Source organism: Balaenoptera physalus (genome assembly GCF_965194825.1).
Source record: "Balaenoptera physalus genome assembly, chromosome: 15".
In the NCBI taxonomy this organism is placed as follows: Eukaryota; Metazoa; Chordata; class Mammalia; order Artiodactyla; family Balaenopteridae; genus Balaenoptera; species Balaenoptera physalus.
Window position 1 is genome coordinate 46483927 of NC_138894.1, and position 13720 is coordinate 46497646.

Sequence of the window (13720 nt, forward strand, 5' to 3'; positions counted from 1 at the left end):
ACTTCCATATCTAGGACTAGGACTTAAGTTTCCCAGTCTCCAGGGTCTTTTCTAATAAATCTTATTATTGAGCATCTGCTACATGAAGGAGGCACCCAAGAATGTCATTTTAATGGACATAACCATGAGAATTGACTTTTGGAATTTAGATACCAAATCAAGCTTACCAAAAAATTGCCCAAGTAAATTTCACGTGAGCTCATATGATTACCATTTGTTAATTAGTTAATCATTAGTTGGCACTACGAAGAGGAAAAACATTAAAGAAGCAAAGAAAATGGACAGATCATTAAGAGAAAAGTTTCAGAAAAGAGTCTCATTAAAATTTCAGATTTAAGTGCAATTTCCATCACCCTGATTTAACTTTCTGAGCTTATTTTGGAACACATGTGACTTGGATAGTATTGGATTATTCAATTTCCCATCTCTACATTAAACATGCTTCAGAGATACTAAGTTGTATCATTCACCTTAAGAATCAGGAAAACAGTTTAACTGACATGAAGAAATATCATATGTGAATAATAGCAAATAACTTTTTCATTATTTTCAATGCCGGTAAATGAGAAAGGGATAATAGAAATAAACTTGATAAAAAGGTAAGAACGTTTGTGTGAATGTTTCTCAGTTTTGGGGGAAACTTTGCTACAAAAGAGATTTAAATAATTTGGGAAATAGTCTTTTGCAGGTTTCATTTTGGCTCAGCTTTGAATTCAGTGGATCTGCAAATGGAAGAATTAAGAATCTCCTTAGCAAACTTAAATTAGAAGACTTGTTTTTAAAATTTCTATTCCTGGGATTATACAAAATTTCAAGAGTAAGCATTAGCTGCAAATACTTATTCCAAATATCCATATGAGACAGAGGTTGTTAAAAATTAATGTAGATCTTTAAGCAGAACAGAAGACACTAAGCCATGAAAGTACTACATAGTTTAACTTTTGCCTATATAAAAATATTTTTAAATTACTTTTGTGATCTTCTATAGCTTATTAAAAAAAAAAAAAAAACACTTAAGAGAAAGGGCCCTTTTTACTTTTAGTATCTCTTTGTCCCAAATATAGTCCGTGGTTTAGTTTAGGAAAAACACCGAGTACCTGGAAAAGTGGGAAAAAAAAAAAAAAATTTGGTGAAATGAAAAATTTCCCAAGTAAGATAACTGGTTTCATTTACAAGTTATATGAAATCAATTTAGAAGTTAAATTTCTATTTCCAAAGAGAAAAAGCATCTTACTTAGATAGATCTTTTGGGGCTTTATTCTTTGATTTTTAAGTCCATATGAGAATGAACTTTGATGTAAGCTTTCCTGAGTTGATTTTTTAAAATGCTGCCCTTTATTATTATAGAGAAAATATATTTTATATTTTTCAATTCAATTTTTTCATTTTGAAATAATTTCAGACTTGCAAGAAAAGTACAAAGAATGTTTTTCCCAGAAATGTATCACCCTGAATGCATTAGTGTGTAATTCCTACAAACAAGGACAAATTCCGACAAACAAGGACATTCTTCTACTTCCTCACAATGTAACTATCAAAATCAGATTAACACTATTACTATTATGTAATCCACAGGACCCCCCCCCCTCAAATTTCACCAGTTGTCCAAAAATGCCCTTCATAGTCAAGGGATGATACTTTGTATTTAACTGTGTCTCTTTAATCTTCACCAATCTGAAACAGTTTGTCTTTCCTTGACTTTCATTACTTTAACATTTTTGAGGATTTCAGGCCAGTTATTTTGCAGACTGTTCCTCATTTGGGCTTGCCTGATGTTTCCTTATAATTAGGTTCAGTATGTACCTTTCTAGCAAGAATACCACAGAAGGGAGATTATCTTCTTGCATCTTCTCAGATGTCACAATTTTGATCACTGCAGTTAATGATGACTGGGCTTTGATCAGTTAACGGAGGTGGTGTGTGCCAATCTCCTTCACTTTTATAGTTACCCTTTTTTCCCTTTAATAAGTATCTTGTAGGGAGACCTTCAAACTTTCATTCACTAGTTTTAGCATTTATTGAAGATTTTCACCTGAATCTATTACCACAATGATTATCAAATGATTTTCTAATTCCACCATTCCTTTTGGCATTACACTGAAAGGTAGAGCTTTCCCTTCTTGTGGATTCATGGCTTCCTATTTTATTTGATGGTTTATAATTTGTTACGAACATTTATTTTGATTTCTAAGTGTTGACTTGGCCAGTGGGTGCCCCTTCAAGATGGCTCCTTTGTCCTTGTGACATGTCCCCATCATTCTTAGAGCATGTTCTTACTTTCTAATACAAAGACATTCCAGGCTCATCTTGTATTTCATCTGCACCCGCCCAGGAATGGGCTATTTCTCTAAGAAAAACTGGTTCCTTTTCATGGAAAATGATAGAAAAAAGATCTGGGCACTAGGTGTGCTCACTGCTATTGTGGCATTGCTGCTACCAAGCCCTCTCATGGCATGCACGCATGCACACACCCCTGTATACTTAGCTACATATATTGAAAATTATGAGTTTATACCAGTACTTCCGATTCCAACCTTCTTCTAGTTTTCCCCCTTTCCGTATTTGTAAGTCCTTTCTGACAGTGAGAAATCTGGGTCCATTAGCCTTAATATTTTCCTTAATAGATCATTCCCCCTCATAAGTAACCAGTCTCCTGTTGCTGCATCCTTATTTCAGATCACTGAGACTGCCCTCCCTACTACCCTCGAATGTTCCCAGGCTCCACACTGTAATCCCACAATGGGCCACCATCTTCGCCCCCTGTGGCAATAGGTAACTGTACCTTGCTCAGAATAAGCAAATGACTTTTGTCCTGAATTGTTCAGGAAGGCAGAGAGCCAGGCAGGAAATAAGTCAGGAAGGCAGAAAATGAAAATCTCTTTAAAAGGCATTTCAGTACTCTACAAAAATTATCATTTTAAAGGACAGTTACATATGTAAGTATATTCAGATACAGCATTCCATAAAAATGTCTAATGTTTCTAAGCAACCAAAACTGCCTTTCTCTTTAAGGAGGATGCTATAAATACAAGAAAATCTTGATAATTTTAAAGTCAAACAGCAACAAATTTTTGTAAGGGTTTTAGAATTTTTTCCATTTATTATATTATCAAGAAAAAAATCACTGTATACAAGATATTACAAAGGTAATAAAATATTCTGTACAAAAGACATTTTGACATTTTAAAAATGATTTCAACTTTTAAGTATCACACTTAACATTAAATAATTGAACACTACCTGAGAACTTTTAAAAATCATTTTTTTTCAGTGCTTCCAAATTCATTACAGTCATTAAGAAGCATATACAAATACTCAGAACAGTTAAAAAAAAAAAAAAGAGCCATTCTGCAGGGATCTGGATTCCTCAAAGTCAACAGTATTTTTAAGTACATTCTTTTAAAATGGAAGTCATCTCCAAAAGGGTTCATCTGGTCTGAACCATGCATTTAAGAATGCCCGTTACCCCAAAACTTTGTGTTTTCCTTTCCATCTCATCTTAAAGCTATCTGAACTGTGCACCAGCAACCAATATTTTTAGCTGATTACCCAATAAAATCAAGTGTGTCACCAACGAAGTCTCCTGAGACTGAATTCCACAAATGGGTCCCCAAACACTCCAACTTATTTTTCACTACATTTTATGCAGAGCTGTAATGTTCTGATTAAGGTTTAAAAAGAAAAATAAGCAAGATGAATGATACCTTTAACAAAGTTAATATTTTACTTATCTGCTGATATTCCTGAAAACTTGATTTACTGAAGCACCAACATTTTACACTAATTACTGTGTATTACTGTTCACACATAGGTATTTAATGAATTTTTGGTGATTCTTTAAATTTTTGAAGTCCAATAGTAAACTGAAACTGTAGAAATAAGAGATGTAAGAAAAAAGAGTATGATAAATGCTACTCCCTTTAAGTAGATAATTACTAGCAGGTACTTTTTTCTAAAGCCACAGACATTTAGAATAGAAAAAATATTTAGAAGAAATAATTCTTTAAAAATTGTATCTGTGTTTTATTAGTGAAAGTAGTGGTGACATGATTACTTTTGAGACTTTACTGATGTTAAGTTTGTACTTTAAACTCTGCTAAGATGTATTAGTTAAGATATTAATTTGACCAAGTCTTAGACAAACAAAGGCATAAAACTGGGTACAGACAACTCATACATTTATCTCTGATTCGCTACCCACTCCTGGGCTTATAATGTTAAATAGCATGAAATTTTCTATTACTTGTGATGCAAAAAGCACCCTAATTTTCCCCCTCTCATACTCAATCTCCAGAAACAAAACAGATCAGAAATCTTTACATGGCCACTTCATTAGCTATGATGAGACTCCTTCTTAGGAAGATAGTCATAATACTCCCAATTCATAGAATTTTGGCAAAGAAATTTAAGAGTCATAGAATTTCAGAACCAGAAGTCATTAATTGACCTTATCTTCACTATACAATAGGAAATGTTCTGGAAAGAATATGGCCAAATGAAAGTCCTCCATATTTGGGCAATAGCTAGCCACTCTAAAGAGGAAGTCATTCCAGGGTTCTTACTAAAGAATCTAATCGATAGTGATCTGTCACTCTGTGAACGGGAAGGTGTGTTTGGATTAGAGATTATCAGGGCCACAGGATATATGCATATGTTGGTTTACTAACAATATTTGATTTGCACTATACAATTTACAGCGTTTCTTCTTATTCATTATTTTATTTACTACAACACACCTTATGAATTAAGTATGCTGGGAATTATCTGCATTTTATATCTGAAGAGACAGGCCCATAGAAAGTGTGATCTGCTAAATATTAAATGACTTCTAAGTGGCAGAGCTGAAGATTCAAACCCAGATGTTCTGACTAAAAATTACTTACTCTTTCCATTTCTCCATGCTATTTAACATCACACAGTAAGTTTTTAAATCCCTCAATAAATCAATTAATGATAGAAGAAATTATTTGGAGCTAATAGGCAGCCTGGACCACCAATTCTAAGTCTCTCTTAACATGGACAGTATAATTGGTTTTTCTGAAGCATTAGGTTAGAAATTGACAACCCAGCTGTTTTTGTTCACTAAGGTTTTGAGTAGGGAAGCCCAGTTACCAATGTAAAAGGCCATTAAGATAGTAGGTTCTGATGACAGAAATCAGAGTAGTGGTTTTGAGGAGTAGGTAGATTGGCAAGGGGCATGAAGGAAACTTCTGGGGAGCTGGAAATGATTATTTACATATGTAAAAATTCATCAAGCTGCATATTTAAAATTAGTCCACTTTATGCACTTTACTATATGTTATCCCTCCAAAGAAAAAGACTGACATCTTTGAGAGCAAGACTTTGCCTCATTCACCTCTATGTCATTTCTAGCCCCTAACATGGTGCTTTGCACATTAGACATTCAAAAATGTGACTGATCACATGAATACTGGAGTTTCTGTGCAAGGGTAAGGTGCTGAGGAAATGCACCAGAGGAGAACTGAGATTAAACCTGCCACATAGAGAGAGGAGGAGTAAGGTCAGAGATATGAAACAGTCCTAGTAACTGTAAAATTTCTACGCAATACAGTTGACACTACAGGAGGCACAGGGTAAAGTACGTCACAAGCCTGGTAATCTCGGCATCGTGGCTTTTCCTGCCAGATTAAATACCTTTCCCTTTAAAAACCAGATCCTTGTCCACATTTTTTATAATCACACCTATGTCAATTTCACCCTTCCCTCTCTATCAATACTACCATTTATTCAGCACCAACTGTGCCAGGCATTGCACTAAGTGATGGAGTTCCAAAGGTGAACTAGAGAAACTTCATATAACTGTATAATTCAGTGAGAGGAGTTCTGCAGTAGGGTGGGTATGTGTAAAGCTGTGCCTCAGCTAGGATCAAACTTCACAGAGAAGCCCCATCTTGAAGGCTGCTCGCTGTGGAGGTAAAGAGCAGAGGCAGAGTGGACAACGTGTGAAAGGCATGGAGGCCTAGTGGCCTGAGAGAGTCTTCAAGGAATGCTAACTATGCAATACAGTGTATGGAAGAAGGGGTATTATTTTTAACTGGGGCAATCTGGAAAAGATTCTTGTTAGGGAAAAAGAATGAAGGCCTAAACTAAGAAAGCAGCAGGAATGAAGAAAGGACAAATGCAAGAGATTTTTAGGAGGCAGACCCAAAAGGACTTGATAACTCTTTGAGTGTGAGGACGAAAAAGAATAAAATACGATTTTGAGGCTCCTATTAAATATCTTGGATGGTAGGGTAAATGGTAATGCCATTAACGAAAGCACAGAATGCAACAGGAGCAGCCAGTTTATAAAGACATTCAGGTATCGTAAGAGAAAGCTGAAGCTTTCTCCTGAGCACTGATGAGGTCACCCAGGGGAGAAAAGTAGCACCAACTGAGCGCTGGGGATGAGACTGGAAAGAAAGTCAACCTCAGGAGTATCTGAGGAGGGAGTGGTCAAGAGGATAGGTTATGGATAGGTCAAGCAGAGTGAGGACTGATACAAAGACACTAGATTTGACAAGGGAGGGTGTCTCTGGTCACTTTTCCCAGAATAGCGTAAGAAAATAGTAGGAGATAAAAGAGAAAGACTGATAGGCTAAAGAATGACTGGGAAGTGAGGAAATGGAGGCTGAAAGCATTTCGTAAGTCTGGATGTGAAGGGAAGGAGCATGATAGTGGTAGGAAAGGTGTTTATCCTTTCTCTTTTAGGCTAGAGAAAACATTTACCATGTTTATACAAGAAAAGCACTAAATGGTGGTATGAGGATACAGAAACAAGATGGGAGAGAAGGAGGAGGGACCCAGTATACAAGTAGAGTTTAGGAAGCAAGAGGTCATCTTTTCCTCAAAACTAAAAGTAGAGTGATAAAAGAACAGATGAAAGTATAAATACATTTAGAGAAAAAGAAGCAGGTTGCCAATTTTTTTAAATTATAAAATAAAATCTATGATCAGTAAATAGCACCTGAAAAATGGAAAATCCTTTGGAAATACTCTGAACACAAATGTAGCAGGACCTTGATTCAACTTACACAGAAAAAAACACCCGCAAAACAAGTCCGTTGTTTAATTTAAAGTATCCATTTAGGTAGCCTGTCAGTGTTTAAGCTGATAAGTGCTAGTTACTACAAAATTATAGGATTCTGTATTAAAAAAAAAAAAAGTTCACCATCTATAAGCTACTATCTGGAGATATCTTGGGTTCATACTTTGAACAGGAAAGAAATGCCTTCATGTTTTTTCTCCCTGGTAAGTTCTGCTAAAGTATGTTATATGCTTATGATTTTTAAAGTTATACAACAGAAGTATTTCTTTTTGAAATCATAATTTCTAAGAAATATTAATGATAGTTAGGTATCTTTAATCTTTTTCTTTTTCTTTCCAAACTATCCTGACCCCAAGTCTTATCTTGCTTTCCTTCTCATTTCCCAGTATCATTCAACTCAGAATTTTAATTTTTATGACATTCACACATTCCCCATTTTGATGAAATTGACTAGCTTTAATCGTTCCAGTAAATTTATGGTTTGGTTGGATACTACACATAAGTGAAAAGACACACTGTTTCTAGCTAGAAATATGCTCAACATTTACATAGATTCTAGCTGTAAAATAAACTAGGTCTTTATCTTTAGCAAGTTACTTAGCATCATGACAATTCCATCACAATTAAGATTACTGTCCAAATTCTACAGTCATTTTGCCACTGGGATTACTCTGCTTTCAAACAATTTGGGTCACCATTATTAGTCATCAACCTGAATGTACATGATTCTGATATACTAAACTCAATGTCACATGAAGCAGAACTATAAAAATCATAAACATCTAATAATAAAGCTATTCGTTCTTTCAAAAACCGAAGTTCTATTAGTAGTACTTTGAATGTTCAATAAATATTTACTGAGTGCTTAACAGGAAGCAGACACTGTTCTACAAATGTGGGATTCAACAAAAACACAAAACTTTGCCCTCACGGAGCTTATATTCCAGTATAGGAAAACAAATATAAACAAACAGTAAAGTCAGATCATGATAAGTGCTATGGACAAATGTAAAGGAGGGGAGACATAGAGTGCCAATGTATATATAGTCATGGAAGGCCTTGATCAAATAACAGTTGAGTGAGACTGAAGGATGTAAGGCATGAGCTACACATACAGCTGAGTTTATTTCACAACTAGTTCCCTTGTTCTGGAGCACGGGCTCTAGGCATGCGGGCTCAGTAGTTGTGGCTCACGGGCTTATCTGCTCTGTGGCATGTGGGATCTTCCCGGACCAGGGCTCGAACCCATGTCCCCTGCGTTGGCAGGCGGATTCCTAACCACTGCACCACCAGGAAAGTACAAAGGGTCTGAGGCAGGAGTGTACTCGGTGTTTCTGAAGAGGAGCACTGAGGCTAGAGTGCCTGGAGCTGAATGAGAAGGGGAAAATGGTAGTGAATGAGGGTAAGAGAGGGAGTGTGGGCCTGCTAATTTTAAGGATTTTGGTCTTTAAGTGAGATGGGGAGCCACTGGATGGTTTTGAGCAAGTGAATATGATTTGATTTCTTTTAAAAATAATCACTGTGGCTACTTCAGGGAGAACAGATGGCAGGAGCACAAGGATGTAAAGAGAGATTTTGGAGGCTATAATTCAATCTATGCAAGAGATGATGGTGGTCTGGAATAGGATGTTAATATCAGAGGTCAAAAGAGGTGGGCAGCTTAAGATATATCTTGAAGGTAGGGCCTACCAGATTTGCTGATGGATTGGATATGAGAGATAAAAGAAAGAAAAGAAGCAAAGATGACTCCATTGTTTTGGACCTGAGCAACTAGAAACATGGCATTGCCATTTATTGAGTTGAGGAAGACTGAAGGATAAGCAAGTTTGGGAGGGAAGATCAAGAACTCAGCTCTGGATGTGTTGAGTTTGAGCTTTAATTACATCTCTATGTAGAGATGTCAAATAAGCAGTTTTACAGACACACATAAGCTCCAAGTCTGGAGTTCAAGGGTGGGTCTAAGCCAGGGGTAAAATTTGGGAGTTGACAGCATGAAATTGGATGAGATCACAGTGAGTTCGGACACATAACAAAGAGGAAAGGTCCAAGGAAACTTCTTCCTCTTAAAAACATGGATGCAAAGTTAAAATCATAATCAATTTTAAAGGTATGGATCTAAATAGTTCAAAATGTAGAGAACTCCCATACCTTGAAAGCTTACTTCAACTGCCTGATGCCCAACTTAACATTTTGAAGAAATTTTGATTTACATGTAAATCTAAGAAACTCCAGAAAGCCTCAGAAAACCCCTTAGGGGTCACCTTGGCCCATTGGCCTCAAAAATAATAAGGAATTAATTTTTCCAATGACATAGCCATTACAGGTTTTACCTTAAATTTGCTTAAAAGCAAATATCAGTTAATTCATTTAACCAAGAATACCTTAATACATTATAAAAGAAGTATAAAAAGGTGTACCTGGAAAAACTGAAGACTTGCTCTAATGTTCTTCTCTGTCTGTCCTGGGAAAATGTGGCAGGATTCTCATGCCAGAATTCCCACCACACACAGTATCAGATCACATGTTTCAAAAGAAGAAACAGTAAAGCTCTTTTAAATTTCTATTTTGGAATTTTCCTTTTATGACTGTTTCCAACTTTGTATTCTACATACCCAAAGTTGGGTTTTTTTAGTGGAAAAATTGATTTTATTCAATATTTAACATGTCACAGATTCATCATACACTGGTTTACATAAATTTTCTTTGTATGTAGGATCCCACAATGCATCATAGCCTAGGAGTTCAGTCTGTGTGGATTTATCTACTTTTGAAGCAAAAGTCTTCTGTAAATGCTGGACTTTTTCTAACTCTTCCTGAAGTTGGGAAATGAGTTCATCCCTCTCTTTTAGCTGCAGCTTCAAGCACTGAGCACTCATCTCTTATATCCCAACAAATTCTCTGCCAGCAAAACAAGAAGCTCCCAAGACAAGACTGCCCGTTAGAGGAATCCCCTACATACCTAAAGTTATAATTACAGTTGACCCTTGAACAACACGGGGGTTGGGGTGCAGACACTCCGTGCAGTGAAAAATCTGTGTTTAAAACTGTACAGTCGGCCCTCTGTCTCCATGGATGTCTTCTGCATCCATGAATTCAACCAACCTCAAATCGTGTAGTACTGAACTACATATTTAGTGAAGAAAATCTGAGTATTAACTGGACCCGCCCGCACAGTTCAAACCCGTGTTGTTCAAGGGTCCACGATATACTGTAGTATAGTCTTAGAGAAATACATAATGTTGCATTTATAAAGGTAATATCAAAAGGGTTACCTTTAAAGGGATTTAATTCTTGAATTACCATTTATATCTTACAAGTTAACTTGAAAAAATTCAAATGCAAATGAGTCACTCAATTGTTCATTCTGCATAGTGCCAATACCTGAATACTGACTATTTTGAACAAAACTATGACTGTTTGGATTAGTGCCGTTTGATGGTCCTGACTCATTTATCATACTGTTATCTGCACAATTAAAGTCAGATCCCTCAAATGCCTCTGATTGTGAAACAAAAGCAGTAGTACTAGAACTGGCGACTGCTGACATACTGGAAGAGGACATCTGATGGAGCTGTCTTAAGTCTCTTGGGTCTAACACTGAAGTACAGGCAGGATTTTCAAGATTCATGCTCACAAGTCTCGGATTATCAGTCTCCCTCATGCTGTCATTACTGGGCGTTATCATGTTCACAGGGCAATTAGGCAGCATGCTGGCATCAGAAATACCATATAAGTCAGCTGGTGACACGGATGATGCTTCCATTCTGCCTATGTCATTAGTATTGTTATAAATGCAAGCATTAGACACATTCAAATCACTCACAACAGACATTTCCAGGAATGGTGGGATAACTTGTGAATTAGAGGAAAGTGTCCCTGTTGAAAAACTACTCAGTGAATTTGTATTGACTGAACGTGAGGTGGCGTGGGCCACTGATGACCAGCTTGAAGAAGGCTGAGGTACCATTGGGGGTATGGCTGAAGCATGATGTGGCAATGCACTTGAGATGGACACAGATGAGGAATAGTAGGATTCTGCTTGACTTGAAACTGGCCCGGACGTTTCTGTCAAAACTGCACCATGAGAAAACAAGACTGGTTCTGTGGGGGAGGAAATGTATTTGTACAAAACGGAAATGAACAAAATTATAAAAAGCATTACTTCTAAATTAAAATTACATAAACACATTAAAAATTTTAAAGGAAACCGATGTAACACTTCAAACAGAAATGCTAAATAGCACTAAAAATTATGAGTCCAAAATTGAATTCTTTAATACTAATTGTTCTACAAATACCTATAAAATAATTTTGGTTAAGTTACTTTGGTATCGAAAATTTCACTCCAGTTAAATGTGGAAATCTAGCTTCTGAGGCCCTATAAAGATATTTTTGAAATGTGAAAGATAAATATCAGAATTTCAGTTAATGGGCCTCTAAATATTCAAAATCATTTCACATTCTCCTCTTTAGGAGAAAATGGAGGGATGGAGGAAACATTCATTAGGGATGACTTAAAAATCTACATAAATTTCCAATCTATATTAAGATACTACTCACTCTAAGGTACTACAAAATTCCCAGTCAGAAAAAAATGAAGGAGTCTGTATTTATTTACATGTTATATGACTGCTGTACATATTAAACCAAGAAAAAGCTCTGATTTAAGAATGTAAAAAGAAAAAAAGACTTCTAATTAACCCTGGTTGAATGATCTAAACCAGAATTTGGCAACTTTTTTTTCCATAAAGGGCCAGATACTAAATATTTTAGACTCTGTGGGCCATACAGCCTCTGTTGGAACTACTCAACTCTGCTGCTATAGTACAAGAAAAGCAGCCATAGACAATATGCAATCAAATGAGCTGTATTCCAGTAAAACTTTACAAATAAATAAATAAATAAAGATAGGCAACTGGCCAGATCTAAATCATTTCTTCCATGACACACTGTAATTAGTAAAATTACCACCATATGAATGAAATGTAATTTCTCAAACAATAAATCCCCAAAACATAATCATAGTTGCCAACAGGTCTTTCGGAAGCTGAGATCAATTCATTCAATATTCATAGCATAAAAAATATGTAGGAGTGGAATAAATCAAAGAGGCAGTTTTCATTCTTAAGAATGGAATTCCAATATACTGTGCAAAGCACTGGTCTCTCTAATCACAAGGAATACTCTATAGGGAATAAAATACCTTTTTTGATGAATCTTCCTTCTCCAGTTGATCCTAGGGGACTAGGTCTAGGTCTTTCAGGAAAATTAACTCCTATGATAAATTTTTTCCATTATTAAATATAATTTGAAAAACAACAGTACATCAGTTAAAATTTGAAAAACTGAATAAAGCAAAACAAAACAAAACAAATTTACTTAAATACAAATCAATCCAAAATGTTCAGGGACTTCCCTGGTGGAGCAGTGGTGAAGAATCCACCTGCCAAGGCAGGGGACACAGGTTCGAGCCCTGGTCCGGGAAGATCCCACATGCCGTGGAGCAAATAAGCCCATGCGCCACGACTACGGAGCCTGTGTTCTAGAGCCCGCGAGCCACAACTACTGAGCCTGCGTGCCACAACTACTGAAGCCCGTGCACCTAGAGGCCGTGCTCTGCAACAAGAGAAGCCACAGAAATGAGAAGCCCATGCACTGCAACGAAGAGTAGCCCCCGCTCACCACAACTAGAGAAAGCCCGCGCGCAGCAACGAAGACCGAATGCAGCCAAAAATAAATAAATAAATTTATTAAAAACAACAACAACAAAATATTCTTACCACAATCCTGCCACAGTTTCTGGAAAAGCAGAGTTGTTTTTTGTTTCTTTGCTTTATTGCCATATGTGTCTGGTTAGAAAAAAACCGAGAAAATGTGATTCATCATGGGATTATGCTTCCTCTCCTTTAATAAATATGCAGATGCTTTTACTCCTACATAGAAAATGCTTTAAATAAATGTACATAAGATGGATTTATAAGTGTCACAAACTACATCCCAAGTCAGTAATAAAGGATCTTTTTCTTAGTAAAAAATAGTTTATAATATTCATCTTGTTTTCTTATAACACCGACAAGTCACCAATGTCAATTAATGCAATAATGGCAGATAAGGACCAAAATGGAGACCACTTTCTGAGTGGCAAGTATGCCATCTATCAAGAGGGCACAATAAGGACCAAAATAGAATCTCAAATGTAAAACAAATTTTGATAAACAGTTTAGATACTTTGAAATTATTCCCGATACCTTTCCTAAGGAAGAGATTCAAAGAGCACAAAGAACAGTCAAAAATCAACCAAAAACTTTCAGGAAAAGAAACATAAATTATGAATAAACACAACTGTATTCAAATGTATCTTACAAGAAAATGTTCTTAGCAGGACTAACTTCAAGAAATATATAAAACATTACCATGAAAAACGTCATACCTTTTTCGTCTGGCAGATATCTAAAATCCATAGATTCACTAACTTCCTGGTCAGAAGGTCTTCGCAACTGCATTTTTACTGTTACCGGTTCTGTTATAGCTTTGCAATATGGTGGAGTCTTGAAAACAATGGCTACTTGACGGTGTACATCAGCTTGTGAAAAGATACCTTTTGCTTCCCAATCGTTCAACACAAACCGAACTTCTATGTCATCTAGTGAATAGGAAAGCAAGTAACAATGG

At 36.2% G+C, this 13720-nt stretch overlaps 1 protein-coding gene across 1 annotated transcript in view; it reads right to left on the reverse strand.

Annotated features, from left to right (window-relative positions):
• Window positions 1-4591: 4591 nt before the first annotated feature.
• REL (REL proto-oncogene, NF-kB subunit) overlaps window positions 4592-13720 on the reverse strand; it is a 39127-nt gene continuing 29998 nt past the window's right edge. The window contains exons 7-10 of the mRNA XM_082426626.1: window positions 13479-13691; window positions 12829-12897; window positions 12252-12323; window positions 4592-11149 (exon numbers count right to left, since the gene is read on the reverse strand). Coding sequence (XP_082282752.1) covers window positions 10359-11149; window positions 12252-12323; window positions 12829-12897; window positions 13479-13691 — 1145 coding nt within the window. The 3' untranslated portion in view covers window positions 4592-10358. The remainder of the gene's footprint in view (window positions 11150-12251; window positions 12324-12828; window positions 12898-13478; window positions 13692-13720) is intronic.